The sequence below is a fragment of the Cebus imitator genome, unplaced genomic scaffold (genome assembly GCF_001604975.1).
Source record: "Cebus imitator isolate Cc_AM_T3 unplaced genomic scaffold, Cebus_imitator-1.0 Scaffold48, whole genome shotgun sequence".
Lineage (NCBI taxonomy): Eukaryota > Metazoa > Chordata > Mammalia > Primates > Cebidae > Cebus > Cebus imitator.
The window spans coordinates 581759-598673 of NW_016107363.1; the positions used below are offsets into that span (position 1 = coordinate 581759).

The following is a 16915-nucleotide window of genomic DNA, read 5'->3' on the forward strand; positions in this document are numbered from 1 at the left end:
TTTTTGGTGTTAACTTTAATTCTTTAGAATATTGTGTAAAAACATAGTTTATCTTGGTTACTGAGTTTGTTAGCATCCCAATACATTTTGCTTTCAAAGTAAAGGCCTTCCTTACCTAACCCTAATTCCAGCCCAGAAACTGAACCAAACTTTATTGTCTGAGCAGTGAAGACAACCAGCTGACACTGACACATTGGGTGCGTCTGAGTTGTGTCACCCTATTCTTTTGAATTTCGGGTGTAGGTGGTTTGGGTTTGCCACTCATTTGCTATGCCACTCCAGACAAACACCTTTTCTTCATCAAAGTTCAGTGTCTCATCTGTAAAACACTGTTTGGACAGTTATCTTTTTTGACAATGAGAAGAATGTCTTCTTTTAAGAATATTTATAGAGAACCTACCAGAGGCAGGCATTGTTACAGGCTCTAGAGCGAGTGAGGTCAAGAAGACAATGTCCTTTCTGTTGTACAACTTGGGCTTGGGTGAGGACAAATAAGCAAACAAGATCGCTTTAATGAATGCTACACATCATATTAGTGTGTGCAAGGTCCTATTAGTGCGAGAGATGTTACAACGGGGGGCCAGGAAAGGTATCTCAGGGAAGATGATATTTGAGTAGAAACATAATGATAAGCGGGCATGTGGCCTGAACTTCTCAGACTTACTATGTTTTTCGCTCTTTGACAGCTAATCTTTATTTTTAACATTAAGGGGCAGGGTCTTGCTCTAACACCCAGGCTGGTTACAGTGGAGGTCCATGATTACTGTAACTTCAAACTCCTGAGCTCTAGCAATCTTCCTGCTTCAGCTTGCCAAATAGCTAGGACTACAGGTGTGCACCACCATGACTAGCTAATTTTTTGCTTTTAATAGAGACAGGGTCTTGTCAGATTGCCCAAGCTGGTCTGGAGCTCTTGGCCTCAAGAGACTGTCCTGCCTCACCCTTTGAAAGTGTTAGGACTCCAGGCGTGAGCCATGCCAGGCCACGACAGCTAATCTTTAATGAGCCTTAGTTTGTGCCTGTTTTAATAACTATACATGTCCTAACTCAGCTCTCTCAAGGATGTTGTGAGATAAGGATTCTTGTTATATCATTTAAAAAAATTATTATTGATAAAGAGACAGAGGCACAAAAAGGCTAATTAATTTGGGGAGATCACCAGTTAGTAATTAGTGGAAAAAGTAATGGGAAGAAAGAAACTAAACGTGCAATGGCTTCAAAGCTTGAATGCAATGATTCATCAGTTACTTAATGAGCATCTACTATATTCCAGGCACTGTAATTAGATAGGGGCAATTAGATAGGGACCTAATTCCTCCTCCTCCACCTCCACTGCCTATTACTCTCCCAACACCTAATGAACGCCAGATTCTAGGGATGGTACAAACTTTTAAAATAATCCATTTTCGGGGGGTGATAGGGCTGTTCTATATCTTGATTGTGGTGGTGGTTTCCGGTCTGTACTAATTTGGCCAAACTGGCAGAGCTGTATACTAAAAAGGGTGAATTTACTGTATGTGGATTATAACTTTAAAAAAAATTCAACCCGCATCCTTCCATCTCCACTCCCTTACCCCAGCTACAGTGACAGAGGGGCGTGAAACGGTCCCTGTCCCTTGCTTGGGGACAAGGGTGAGGGAAGAGCCTACGGGGGTGGGATCAGGTGAGCGCCGGGAGTTGTGCCCAGTGGGCCGGGAAGCCAAGGAAAGGCAGAAAGTGGCCCCAGCCAGGCGGGGGAAGGATGGGAAGAGCTGGTGGACCGCGGGGCGAACGCGGGAGGGCGGGGGGATGCCGGGAGAGAGGGAGGGACCTGGGGCGGGGAAGGAGAGGCAGAGGGAAGGGAGGAGGGGTAGGCTTGCGCTCCGGAGCGAGCCGGGGGCTGTGAGGCGGAGATAGTTCGGGTAGCGGCCGCCGAGGCTGCCCGCCCAGGCGACCCGCCCTCCCGACCGCGGTGCGGTTGGACCGACGGACAGCGCTGCGAGCAGGAGGCGCCCGGCCATGTTCAGCCGGAGCTCCCGGAAAAGACTCTCCAGCCGCTCGGTGAGTGTCCCCCGCTCCAGCGGGGCCGATCGCCGGGCACCTCCAGCCGGCCGTGAGCGCCCGCGCGCAGCCCCACTGCGTCCCGCGGCCGCACACCTGTGGCCCCAGGTAAGCCGGCCTCACGGGCGGGGCGCGTCCGGGGCGCAAGAGAGCGCTCCAAGGCGCGGGAGGGTTAAGTTCTGACCCCCAAGCTGGGCGACAGTGAGACCTGAACCTTGGCCCTCAGTGTCAGGGTCTGGGGGTTCCCTGGAAAGCCCCCCTCTCTCCAGGCATATCGGAATCCCAGCACCAAAGCTCCAGCGTCCAGCCACTTGGAGCTCTAGCGGGGACTTGGACTTTGGGGCTGTCTTTTGGGGTGTCCTCTGCTGCCCCCTTTCCGGCAGCACCAGCCCGGTCCAGGGCGTGCGAGGTTCGCTTCTTGCGGACTCCAGGGAACTGAAGGGTCTTGCTTTTGTTTCTTGGAAACCCGTGACCAAGGTGTCTGGGGGAGACAAAGCCCCAGCCGTGGCCATTTCTCGGTGCTGTGGTGCCCGAGCCGGACGCAGCCTGCCTGGGTCCACGCACCCTTCCCCAGGCAGGAGGGAAACCACCCCTGGGGCACCGGCAGCGCCCCGCCCCGTGTCCCCTACAGAAGAGGAACCGTTGACTCAAATCACAGAAGGTGGGGTGGGAGGGGCAGGTCATCCTGCCTGGGACACGAGTGGGGCTGTGGAGGAGGGAGCCCCCGTGGTGGAGACATGCGTGTGTTGTCTTTTTGTTTTGAAGTTGACCGGACTGGGGCGGATAGAGCGAGGCCAGCCATGTAACGCCTGTGGTGACCAGTGCCCTGGGTTCGCCTTGCATAAATGGAGGTAGGAAGCCTTAAATGCACAACACTACAGCGAGAAAAAATATGCAATATGTAATATATATATATATATATACACACACACATACATATACACACACATATATTCTCCCCCTCCCCCCGCCTTAAATCTCACTTGTAAGTCACATGGAAAGAATGCAAAGGCTGCTCCTTTAAGAGCGGAGCTACATCTGCTACAAATATTGGAGGTGGAAGTGGTGGCCAGACACCGGGGGCTGCAGGAGAGCCGAGCTCAGACTGCGTTTCCCTGATGTGAGAGCTGTGGATCCCTAGCACTGGCACTATGTGTCTAGGTAACTCACTCCAAAACAATTCACCCTGGGCCTGGCAGTGTTGCCAAGTGCCACAGTGCTGTGTATGTAGGATCCCCTGGACTAGCTGGTGTTTTCCAATTGTGTTTTTAATTCAGCGCCTGTAACTCTGGGTCCCAACCGCAAATCCATCGCTGCCCGCCTGCGCTGTGTCAGCCCTCTTCGGTGGCCAGATGTTTCTTATTAAATGTGCCTTGAATGTTGACTTCCAGGCAGCCCCAGCTTGGATTGGAATGATTATGTTTGGGAGACAAGGGATCTGGGTGCCCTCCCAATGCATCTGTCTGCTGGGGCTCTGGTTGGGAAAAGTTGGGGTGCAGGCTTACAAGCCGTCAGTTTGCTGATTTCAAGCAAGAGATGAATCCTCCCTGGCATCTTCATAAGAAGAAAAAAACTGGTGACAGGAGAGAGTTGTGCAATATCATAACACGTTCTCTCTTGGATTAGTGCATCTTTCCCCCTTTCTCCACCACGCAAGCTGCTTTTGAAGAGGGCTGTTTCTGGATACTAGGCAGAAAAGCCTTGATCCCCCTACCCCCCTTAGTGCGTCTATACTTTTCCCCACTTGTAATGTGTGCTGGGCACCCAGTTATAAGAAAACTCCCAACCCTGTCCTTTGGAAATTAAATGCTTTTGTTCCTGCTTCAGATGGGTCTGGCAGCCTCTTTGCCTTTGTTTCAGGGCACTGAGCGCAACCCTTACAGCTCCTGAGCATTTAATAACTTCTGTGTCAGAGTCAAGGCAGGCGACCTTATAAATATGTAATTGGCAGACATAGGCATTAATCAGTGGTACCGATGTGGTAGCCCAGGTATAGGCCAGCCCCTTGAGCGTCCCAAATATGAACATGGATGAAAACATGAGAACAGGTGTAGAAGCCTGATTTTGTAAACCAAATCCAGAATGACAAAACTGAGCGCTTCCTTTTTAATGCATCTTGTGCTCTAATGGGGGTGGGAGAAGCAGAGTAATGAACAGGAGAGTAAGTGATTTCCAACTTTCCTCCCCTACTCTGCAGCCCTTGTGTCAACTTCTGAACAGGGGCTTTGTGGGGCAGTGGCGCAGGGTGGGTGTGTAGCCTGACTCCTCTCCTCCACTGTGTGATCCCTGTCGCCTGTCACTGACTCTCCCTAGTTCCCAGTTTCCCTACTGGTAAGTGGGCATAATAAGGACACAACGCAGAACATGATTGTGGGGATTAAATTAGATCTTGAAGACACATGCTTCATCCAGTCCCAGGTATATCATAAATATTTGCTAATTTTGTTAATGATTTTTAGCTTCCCCTCAACCACTGCTCAGGAGGAGATATGTAACTAGTGCATCTGGGGATGCTAGGGGTCCAGGGCTACTCTAGACCTTCATGATCACAGCCTTTTGAAGAATTTTATGCTGTTTTAATCTAGCTGATTTTGCAAAGGGAAAACAGGTGTTTTATTTTCAGCCCGTTATTGAACTATTCTACTATTCTTTTGGAAAGAGACCCTTTCCACAGGCTTTGACAGATTTTCATGCTGAAGCAATTTCCCTACCCCCAGCAGCAAGACTTCACCTTGGCTCCATGAATAAGGTTTTTATGGCACTTCCACCCATTGTTGGAAAGGCACCAACAGCTCCTTGCTCTTACCCCCTCCTTTTCCCCATGGGCATACTTTTGGGTGACCTTTTGGAGAAGAGATATAACTATTTCTGGGTTACACAATACGGTCTTCTTTTTGGCAGTTTGAAATCCACTTTACACACCTCTCACTGGAGCAAGCATGAGCCCCTGGAAGAGAGAGTTGGACCAGGGTAAAAAGAAAAGGCTGGCCTGGCATAGAGGCTGAATGCTGCCTTTGGTCTGACCCAGGGAGAAGGAACTCTCCTTACCCCAAATACCAAGGAACCCTAAGATGATCGCTTGTTGCCTTTGTTCACTGCATCGTCCTCCTCATTGGTCCCTCTGCTTCCACCCTAGTCCCCCTGCTTCCACCCTGGTCCCCTTCCAGTACTATGTCCACACAGCAGGCATCTCTTAAAAACAGGATAGAATTGTTACTGCCTCCTGGCATGACGGCACTAAAGTTCTAGGAAGGAAGTAAACAAACTTTGCTTCCCTCTGACATGGTGGGACTTTGAAGTCCAGACAGGGCAGGGCTGGCATTTGCAATGGCTTTAACAAGCTGTGTGACCTTGAGAAAATGACTTAGGTTCCCCCAGTTTCATTTTCCTCACCTGTCAAATTGGCAGGTCTCTACTGAACAAATATTTGAGGGCTTGCTCTGTGCCAGGTGCTCTGGTGACACAGCAAAGAACAAAACAAGATTCTTGCCCTTATTCCACTAATCATCGCATTTTAGATAAGGCAGTCAGGAAAGAATTCTCTGAGTAGAGACATCTGAGCAGAGACCTAAATGAAGCAAGGGAAGAGGATGGTGCTCATTCGCACCTGGTGCAGGTACCAGCAATATCAGCATCTCGTGGGAGATTGTTAGAAATGCAAAGTCTCTGGCCCTGCCCCAGATCTCCTCAATCCAAACCTGAGCTTGAACAAGATCCCTGGCTGCTGCTTGTACGCATTAAAGACTGTGAAGCACTGAGTTAAAATACCCAGCACTGTGTATGGTAAATTGCTTTTCCTACATTAAGCCTTCCTCTGTGTTAGGAAAGATGCCCAGGGTCGTGTTGAAGTCTTGCATATTTTATGGGGATTTTCCTGAGTGATCATACACTTTTTCCATTTTTGTTGTCACCCACACCTTAAGGTAGCAAATGTGGGGATATTTTTTAGAATTTCTAAGAAAAAAACCTCCAAGAAACAGGGATTTATGGGTCTTAGAGTACAAAGGTCTCACAATGGTCAGCAGGGCCTCTGTGCTCCACCTGATGTAAGGCAGCTGGGGAGCAAGGTGGCCACTTCATGGTGCTCCCTGGAGGTGACCTATCCTGGAAGAAACATCACCTCAGCCTGGCCTAGGGGAGACTCTGCAGGGCTGGGCTGCTGAGGGAATTTTCATTAAGGAAGATGAGGGCATCTTCATGGATTGCAGCCAGAACTAAATCATTAATAACGAAGCACTTAGCTTACCCTGCTACAAGATAGATTTCTGTGTAGGGGTTAATTGGCCTTGCTTGTTTGCAACCAGTTTGAACAGGGAGAGAAAAATAGCCATTTTTACATTGAAGATTTGCTTATCTACATGCCAAGAACTGATGAATAATAAAAGTAATAATTACAGTAATACAAAAACCGCATCAGCAAAAGAACGCTTGCCTGCTTTGTCCAGATCATGCTTCTATGTTTTACATACATTTAATTTACATACATTTTAATTTAATCCTTACTAAACCCTATAAAGTAGATGTGATTATTTTCCTGGTGAGAAAACTGAGGCTGAGGATTGTTAAGTAACTTAACCCAAGGTCACCCGGCTAGGGAGAATGCTGTTGGGATTTGGCTCCAAAACCAAATTTGGCTCATTTTCTTGTGATTCACTGCCTCTTGTTACTTGCTCTAAGGCAGCGCTCACAAACTGGAAGCCCTTGAGTCAAATCCAGCTTGCAGATATGTTTTGTTTGATCCATACAACATATTAAATAAGGAGGCTTTTTCTAACATTAAAGCCCAGGTTTCCAGCTTCTGTTGAAAAATCCAAAGATCAAGTAACATCAGGGCTGCTTTTCTGCATTTCCGACAGTAACCGGCAGGAGCTGAGTAGTTGCCCCTTAGATGGGTGTGACCTCAGTTCACTATCTCCAACAATCTAGTTGAGTTCAGGGAACTCTTCAAATATTAAGGTTACCTGTCAGGGACTGGAAGTGATTGAAGCTTGCAGATACTGAATGAGCAATCTCATCTCCCCAAAAGGAAAGTAAGGCTCTCTATCTGCTACCATTTAAAGTGTGACAATGCCAGGAAAGTGTTTTACATCTTTTCTACCTTATCATTCATGACAGCCCTAGAAAGTAAGGGCAGTTATTTACATTCCTTATAGTAAGGAAACTGAGTCTTAGAGAAGTTAAATAATTTGCCTGTGGTTACACAGCCAACTGCTTAATGGTATTTTGTCTCTTTCTGACTTCAAAAGGCTGTGTTCTGGGCCAGGACTTTTCAAACTGGCATACGAATTACTGGGAGCTCTTGTCCAAAATTCAGATTCTGATTCTATAGGTTTCAGGTGAGACCCAAGATTTTACATTTCTACCAAGCTTTAAGATGATGCCATGAAGCTGGCTGAGGGACCACACTTTGAATAGCAAAGGTCTAGATTGGCATTAGTAAAAATACAGTCTGCTGACCAAATGTGACCCTTTACCTGTTTTGTATGGCTCATAAATTACTTTTTAGATGGTTGGGGGAAAAAAATCAAAAGAATATATTTCATAACATATGAAAATTACATGAAATTCAGATTTTGGTACCCAGAAGAATGTGTTATCTGAACAAAGTCATACACATTTACTTACATCTTATCTATGGCTCAAATATTTAGGTTACCTGTCAGGGACTGGAAGTGATTAGAGCTTGCAAATCCTGAATGAGCAGGTTTTTGTGCTACAACGGCAGACTTGAGTAGCTGCAGCTGAGCTTGTATGGCCCAGAAAACCTAAATTTTTAGTATCTGGATCTCTACAGAAAATATTTGCTGACCGCTCATCTATATCACTATTGAGGGGAACATGCACATAACATCTCTTAGTTTAGAATAAAAGAATCTGAGAATCTTTTGGAATCAGGGCTAGGGGAAACATCCCTTCCAACCTAGATGAGAATCATGGTAAAATCAAAGGCAACCAAAGAACTAGGGAACAGACCAAAGCATTTTCTAAAGAGCATGTGGAGATGAGGCTTGCAAGACAAGATCAATGAACCTCCAGTGGATTCTAAGCCCCTTGTAATCCCTTTAACGTTTCAGCTTTGCTGATAAATGTAGATTCGACTTGAGCATTAAAAGACGGGCTTTCCTAACAAGCCTCCTGGAGTCCCACTTTCATGGGTAACTGACATGGAATGCCCAATGCAGGGGAAGTGTTGTGAGATCATTATAATTATGCAGAGCTGTTTGTCTCCAGACAACGGCTGCCTTTCCAGCCAGGATGCTTTGGCCTGGATGCAGTTGCTCCAGAGGCAGCACTCGCAGGGCCAGCCAAGGCTGCGCCTTGAAAAGCATCTCTCCTTAGTTGCCTGGGCGATTGTGTTGATTGATGACTGAGGCAGCAATTCGGGGTGATGCTGGCCTGGTTTCCGTTAATGGATTGTAATTTGGCTAAGAAATAGGTTCCCACTGATTATTTTGCTTACAGAGGGAAAACACTTCCTTCAGTCACTGTTGTGCCAAGAAATGGGAAAGCAAGGAGAGGCATGTGGGGAGAGGGGGAAAGCATAGATTGAGTTATGCCTAACACCAAGGCAGGGAAAGCTACTTACCTGATAAGAAGGTTGCAGGTTGGCTCACTTTATGTCACTGGTATATAATAATACACCTGATGGAAGTTGAAATACCTTACAGGGTTTTTCTTTCCAGGAAATATATCAATTTATGTCAATATATTTGTATTATTATCTGTTTTTGGAAATAGACATAACTATTTTAAAAGGTGTTAAAATATCTCACATATGTACACACATAAAAAATACATGTCATGAAGAGGAAATCCCTTCTTAATCATACCTTCTGGACCAGGGGTTGGTGAACTGGAGCCTCTGGGACAAAATTAGCCTGTTACCTGTTTCGTATGGCCTACTGTCTAAGAATGGTTTTTACTTTTTTAAATCGTTGAAAAAAATCAAAAGAAGAATAACATTTTGTGGCATGTAAAAATTATACAAAATTTCAATTTCAGAGTCCATAAATAAAGTTTTATTGGAACACAGCCATGCCTGTTCATTTAGTAACATCTGAGGCTGCTTTTGCAGTAGCAGAGTAGTTGAGACAGCCCTTATGGCCTGAGAAACTGAAAGTGTTTACTCTCTGGCCCTATACAGAATCAGTTTGCTTACCTCTAAGCTAAACATGTATGTTGTTTATGATCTGGTATTTATTTCCTTAAGTTCATTCAGATTATTAATATTACTTTAACAGAAAATACACATTCTACATATTGTCTTTTATAGCTTACTTTCTTCGCACTTATAAATACTTTCTAGACATCTTTCCATGTCTGTATATAAAAGTCAAAAACATCTAATATATTTATTAGTTTTCAGAATCCATTGTTTGGATTATCAATGAGTCAAAATTGCTCTCTTCGTGGCCACTTTGGTTGTTTTCCTTTGTTCCTAATTAAATACCACATGGCAATAGCTTTTCTCATGCTACAAACATGCCTATGTGTTTTTACTCAATTTTATGTTTCTGTGGTATAATTGGAATTGCTAGGTGAGAGGAGGTTAACATTTCAAATTTTAAGAACTCTTGCCAAACTGTCCCCTGAAAAGATGGTGCCAATTTCCACCCCCATTCTTTTAAAAATTTGAGTACATGTATGTGCTCTTTGGGCTGAAACTTTGAAACATCTCAGCTTGTATAGCAACCTGGTAATTAATCCTTGTTTAATCACCCTGAGTGACAATTTGTGCTTGATGACTACTGAGAAAACACAGAGCACTGATGTCAGTCATCTTTTGTTCAAAATAAATTTTGTTTTTAACCATGAAAGTAATACCCACATTCTGTTGAAAGGTTGTCATTCCTCCTAATGCCTGTGTAGTTTAAGGCTGTTGGGATGAGGGAGAACCCAATAAATTTGTTATTTTGTGGTCTCTTGGTTCAAAAAACTCAAAGGTTATCCTTTAACCATGTGATTAATCAGTACCCCAGAGGGATTTCCCTGTGGAGAGAGGAAGCATTCCCTAATGGGAATGACTTCCAGATCTTGAGTTTTTGAGATCAAAGGGATTGAACCTGCCTCTGTATAGGAGGGTCATGGGGAACAATTCGGGGGGGAAATGTGTATTTCTAGCCAGTGTCACTTAAACTCCTATGAAGCGTGTAAGGGTTATATGAAAGGATTACATCTGAGTGGTTAAAGGGACTGCCTTTGAAGACATTGTTGGAATTGTAGATTTGGTTTTGTCTCTTACTCAGTGAATGGCCTTGGGCAAAATACTTAATGTTTTTGAGCCTTGATTTTTCTCATCAGATAAATGGGATACTGTTACTTGTCGAGTGAGGTTGCGGTGGGGGAATGCATATAATGTGCCTCCCACTGTTCATAGTCTGTAACCTGGGCTTGATATATGTTTGTGGTTTCAAAAGGGTTTAATGAAACAGAGTGCAAGAGGAGGAAGAATATCTGGGTTCAAGTCCCTGGAAAATGTAGGTTATATTAGAGATAGGAAGTTACTTCCCCACTGTATTAGTCCATTTTTATGCTGCTGATAAAGACATACCTCAGACTAGGCAATTAACAAAAGAAAAAGATTTAATGGCCTTACAGTTCTATGTGACTGGGGAAGCCTCACAATCATGGTGGAAGGTAAAAGTCACATCTCACATGGGAGCAGACAAGAGAAGAGAGCTTGTGCAGGAAAACTTCCCTTTTTAAACACTCAGATCTTGTGAGAGTTATTCACTAATATGAGAACAGCATGGAAAAGATCTGCCACCGTGATTCAGTTACCTCCCACTGGGTCCCTTTCACAACACGTGGGAATTCAAGATGAGATTTGGGTAGGGACGCAGCCAAACCATATCATCCCCCACCATGGCCCCTCTCAAATCTCATGTCCTCACATTTTAAAACCAATCATGCCTTCCCAACAGTTCCCCAAAGTCTTAACTCATTTCAACAATAACTCAAAAGTCCACAGTCCAAAGTCTTATCCGAGACAAGGCAAGTCCCTTCTGCCTGTGAACCTGTAAAATCAAAAGCAAATCAGTTACTTCCTAGATACAATGGAAGTACAAGCATTGAGTAAATACACCCATTCCCAATGGGAGACATTGGTTAAAATGAAGGGGCTGCAGGCACCATGCAAGTCTGAAATCCTTGGGGGGCAGTAAAACTTTAAAGCTCCCAAATGATCTCCTTTGACTCCATGTATCACATCTGGGTCAAGCTGATGCAAGAGGTAGGCTCTCATGGCCTTGGGCAGCTCTGCCCTTGTAGCTTTGCAGGGTATAGCCCTACCCCTGGCTGCTTGCACAGACTGGCATTGAGTGCTGCACCTTTTCCAGGCACACAGTGCAAGCTATCAGCGGATCTACCATTCTGGGGTCTGGAGCACAGTGGCCCTTTTCTCACATTTCCACTAGGCAGTGCCCTAGTAGGGACTCTGTGGGGACTCAAACCCCACATTTCCCTTCTGCACTGCCCCAGCAGGGGTTCTCCATAAGAGCCCTGCCCCTGCAGCAAACTTCTGCCTGGGCATCCAGGCCTTTCCATTACATCCTTGGAAATCTAAAGGGAGGTTCCCAAACCTCAATTTTGACTTCTGTGTACCCACAGGCTCAATACCATGTGGAAGCTGCCAAGGCTTAGGGCTTCCACCCTCTGAAGCCACAGCCCAAGCTGTACCTTAGCCCCTTTTAGTCATGGCTAGGGACTCAGGGCACCAAGTCCCTAGAGTGCACACAGTACAGGAACTCTGGGCCAGGCACACAAACTCATTTTTTCCTCCAAAACCTCCAGACCTGTAATGGGAGGGGCTGTGGCAAAGGTCTCTGACATGCCCGGGAGACATTCTCCCCTTTGAACTGGTGATTAACATTCAGCTCCTTGTTAATTATGCAAATTTCTACTGACTGCTTGAATTTCTCCTTAGAAAGTGGGATTTTATTTTCTATTGCATTGTCAGGCTGCAAATTTTCTTTTTATGCTGTTTCCCTTTTAAAACTGAATGCCTTTAATAGCACCCAAGTCGCCTCTTGAATGCCTTGCTGCTTAGAAATTTCTTCTGTCAGATACCTTAAATCATCTCTCTCAAGTTCAAAGTTTTATATAACTCTAGGACAGAGGCAAAATGATGCATCTGTTTGCTAAAACATAACAAGGGTCACCTTTGCTCCAGTTCCCAGCAAGTTCCTCATTTACATCTGAGACCACCTCAGCCTGGACCTTATTGTCCATATTGCTGTCATCATTTTGGGCAAAGTCATTCATCAAGTCGCTAGGAAATTCCAAATTTTCTCACATTTTCCTGTCTTCCTCCAAACTGTTACAACCTTTGCCTGTTACCCAGTTCCAAAATCGCTTCTACTTTTTCAGGTATCTTTTCAGCAGTGTCCCACTCTACTGGTACCAGTTTACTGTATTAGTCTGTTTTCACACTGCATATACAGATATACCTGAGACTGGGCTTTGTTGTCTTATTTTTTGAGACTGAGTCTTGCTCTATCATCCAGGCTGGAGTGCAGTGGCATGAGCTCAGCTCACTGCAGCCTCTGCCTCCTGGGGTCAAGTGATTCTCCTGCCTCAGCCTCCCGAGTAGCTGAGATTACAGGTGCATGCCACCATGCCCAGATAATTTTTGTATTTTTAATAGAGATGAGTTTCACTATGTTGACCAGGCTGGTCTCAAACTGCTGACTCAAGTGATCCACCCACCTTGGCCTATCACAGTGCTGGGATTATAGATGTGAGCCACTCTGCCTGGTCGAGACTGGGCAATTTACGAAAGAAAGAGGTTTAATGACCTTACAGTTCCACATGGCTGGGGAAGCCTCACAATCATGGCAGATGATAAAAGCCACATCTCACATGGCAGCAGACAAGAGAAGAGAGCTTGTGCAGGGAAACTTCTCTTTTTAATCCATCAGATCTCATGAGACTTATTCATTATCAACAGAACAGCACAGGAAAGTCCTGCCACCATGATTCAATTACCTGCCACTGGATCCCTCCCACAACATGTGGGAATTCAGGATGAGATTTGGGTGGGAACACAGACAAACCATATCACCCACCATGAGTAAAAGCCTTTCATTTGGTGAACAGGAATGATGATTCTTTTCTCATGGGCTAAGCTTAGAAGAAATAGAATGGAAGGCCCCCTTATATAGGATTTTGGGTTCCAAAGGAATGAGACTTCTGATAGAATAGTAGATTCATATTGCATATTATGCACTCACTTTGTGTAAAATGGAGTTTAATAGAATTGGACCCTGCCCCCTCACAATCATTTTGCCTAACTGAATTATGAATATGATATTTATAAAAACAGTTTGCAAACTATAACTGAAAGATAATTTTCAAACTCTGCCCCTGGGGTCAGTACTTAATAGGGCACCTTTCTTAGACCCTGTGTCCCACCAACTGAACAATGAAAATTCATGTCCATGATGAAAACCACACATCATCAAGGCAATACTTAATCAGTTTCCCCCAGCCTGCTTAATAAGTATGAATTTTTTTGGCTCCTGTTGTGCCACATTAAACATTTCCATTTACGTGCTCACAAGTCCTTAGGTAGAGGCTCCCTCTTCTGAAGCATGAGAAACAAGGATATTCATATAAAATTTGAACCTGAGATCACACTCTGGAAACTCCTGAGATTAGATCTAGCCTGTAGGTATATTTTGTTAGCATTGCACAGGATTTAAATTTTAAATTAATTGCCAACATTTAAGATATTGTATAAAACTTCAGATTTGAGCTTTCTCTGGAAAGATGAAAATGTCTGGCAACACTAGTCTAGTATTTCTCCTTTTACTTTAAGATGAAACATGTGTTCAACTTTTTCACAGTTTCCACCATTCCCCATTGTCTTACAACTGGCCTGCCTTGCTCATTTACATTACTGGTTGGCCACTGCAGGCATCAGATTTTGTGACTACTGATTTAAAAGAAACTAGTGAGTGAGTGTACATGACAGGAAGGATGAAATGAATGGTGGGTGGCATAAAGCCACTACCTGGCAGGGGCAGCTGTGCAAAGAAAGTCATCTCTGCAGCTACACCCTCCCTTCCTGGGAAATGGAGTTGGGGAGGAGCAAACATTATTGAGGGCCTGCTGTTTGCTTGGCTTCTTTCATGAATTACTTCATTCCATACTCAAAGCAGTTTCCTGAGGGATGTCTTTTATCTTCCACTTTTTAAATATGAAGACACAGGGAGGTTAGGTAGCATGTACTTGTTCATACTGATAAATTAGTAATGGAATCAGCATTTGAAGTTGGGTCTTTGAGGCTCCAGATTATAAGTTCTTGAACCCAGAGAGTGTTTAGCTCTGGTATTTGAGTCTTCTGGTCTAAATGTAAACCTGTACCTTGGGGAAAACAGTTTTATATTCTCTGTGTCCTGGGGATGAGATCTGACTAGTGTCTACAATAGAATAAAATATCTGAAGAACCCTGGACTAGTTGGTTTATCTGGGGCAAGAGTCTTAAGAGAGAAACTCCTTCAAATTAGGGACTGTGGGGTTGAGCTTACTGAGGTGTCTGAAAGGTGCCACCTTGAGAAAAATGGAATCGAATGCAGTGTGACTTCCAGTTCCATAGGAGGCCACTTGCAGTTTTCTAATCAGATCTGACTACATTAAATCAGATCTGGCTCCATTCAGCTTGTTAAAAACTTCGGTGTAAATTGGCCTGTCTGGGAGAGTTAGTGTGGGGGGAGGGCATCTTTAAAAATTCCGTCTGCATAATGTTTCCTAGGGGAAAACTCTACAAAAAGGACCAGTCAAGGGAGGGAATGTACGGTTCATCCTTTCAGCAGCCAACTGTCAGTCAACAAGCATCAAAATAAAACAAGGTGGTCGTTATCCAGTCTTTGGGCCTAGGCTTTTGAATATATGTAGCGACCTTTGCTGTCACGCTGGCAAAATAGACACAAGCACATTTGACTGTTGGAAGGCATTTAATGAGAGCATTATTTGATTTTAAGTTCCGTAAACTACTTGGTGATGCAAAAACTGCTTTCACAATTCTTAAGAACTGGCTCATTACATGTACCTATAACACCCAGAATGGCTTCTCCTACTTTGAGTGCTGAGGAATTAGGCCTCCAGGGGACTTATTAAAAAAAATGCAGGTGTTTGCTTTCTTAAACAACACTATAAAATTACCCCAATAATATAATTTCCCAAAGTTTTTTGCTCCACAGTCAGGCACCCAGGGGTACTCCCTGTTATTTGCATCCTTGGTGACTGGGCCTTTGAAACTCCTCCAGCGACTTAGTGAGTTGTTTGGAAATCACAATGACAAGCTCCTGTCATCTTTATGAAGCCAAAAATTTGGAGACAATAGATAACTGAGGAACGTGTTCTTCATTTTTGGGCTTGGCATATTTGTAGCCACAGAGAAGGCCACATACGTATGTTTTCCTGGGTTCTGGAAGGTAGAAGAATTTCTTTTTTTTTTTGTATATTTTTGGTTGCATTTTTTTTCATGCTAGACTACTGTGTATTTTTTAATTGTTTTTGAACTTTGAGGTGGTAGGAGGTACTCTTTACAACCTTTGATTTGCAAACATTTATTTCTTGATTTAATCCATCAAGTTATGACCACCATCACTCAACTGACTTACCACAAACTAGGTAAATAATTGTCTTTCTTTAATTATCTTGTTTTTAAATTAGCCTTTCTGAAGTATACCCATAGCTTCCATTTTATTTCAATGTTTAATATTAGAAGTGTTTTGGGTCTTTATTTAGAAGTTTGGTTTTTTTCCCCCAAAAATTCAACTTTTATTTTAGATTCAAGGGGTACACGTGTAGGTTTGTTCCTTGGGTATATTGCATGATGCTGAATGGAATACAGATGATCCCATCATCCAGGTAGTGGGCATAGTACCCAATAGGTAGTTTTTCAGCCCTTGCCCTCCTTTTTCTCCACCACCCTCTAGTAGTCCTCAGTGTCTCCTTGAAAATAACATTTTTAAGGCAGGTTTATTTCTTATTCTAAATTAATTTTGATCAAATTGTTGGATGATAAATATGCAGTTTGACAATTTGGACTATTTAAAAAATGCAGCAAAGTCAAGTGATTTATGAAAAAAAGGAGCACAACTTTATAATCCAATCACTAGTAAATTTAGCACTAGCCTGTGATTAGTCAATTTTTCTGGAGGTTACAAGTCCAAAATCAAGGTGTCAGGGTTGGTTTCCTCTGAAGGCTCTGAGGGAGACTGTTTTAAGCCTCTGTCTGAGCCTCCAGTGGCTGCTGGCAATCCTCGGTGTTCTTGGCTTGTGGATGCGTCACTTCCGTCTCTGCCTCCATAATCACATGGCATTCTGCCTATGTGTTCTGTTTCCTTTACCTTCTTTTATAAGGACCTATCGTTGTTGGATTTAATCCAGGATGATCTCATCTTAAGATTCTTAATTACATCTGTGAAGATTCTTTCTCCAAGTAAAGTTACGTTTAGAGGTAGACATACCTTTTGAGAGAATAATATTTAATCCACCATAATAGTTATGGTAATAAAGCATATGCAGTTTTATCTTCTTTTTTAAAAAATGTATTATATTTTAATTTGTGGGATACATGTGCAGAATGTGCAGGTTTGTTCCATAGGTATACATGTGCCATGGTGATTTGTTGCACCCATCAACCTGTCATCTAGGTTTTGAGCCCTGCATGCATTAGGTATTTGTGTTCTAAATGTGTTATTTGTAAAATTACAGTGGCAAGAAAGGGCTGGGTCTTGACTTTGGGGCAGCTTTGTGAGAAATACATTATGCTTGACTTTTTAAGACATAATTGGATGCTTGCAACAGGAAAGATTTGTATTGGTTGGTGCAAAAGTATGGTTGTTTTTGCCATTAAAAGTAATGG

At 43.7% G+C, this 16915-nt stretch overlaps 1 protein-coding gene across 2 annotated transcripts in view; it reads left to right on the top strand.

Annotated features, from left to right (window-relative positions):
- Positions 1–1910: 1910 nt before the first annotated feature.
- PRICKLE2 (prickle planar cell polarity protein 2) overlaps positions 1911–16915 on the top strand; it is a 364780-nt gene continuing 349775 nt past the window's right edge. Inside the window, exons 1-2 of one of the 2 annotated variants that reach the window (XM_017527345.2) lie at positions 1911–2148; positions 2806–2891. In XM_017527345.2, the coding sequence (XP_017382834.1) occupies positions 1999–2148; positions 2806–2891 (236 nt within the window). In that variant the 5' untranslated portion in view covers positions 1911–1998. The remainder of the gene's footprint in view (positions 2149–2805; positions 2892–16915) is intronic. The other variant, XM_037738027.1, reaches the window with a different exon arrangement.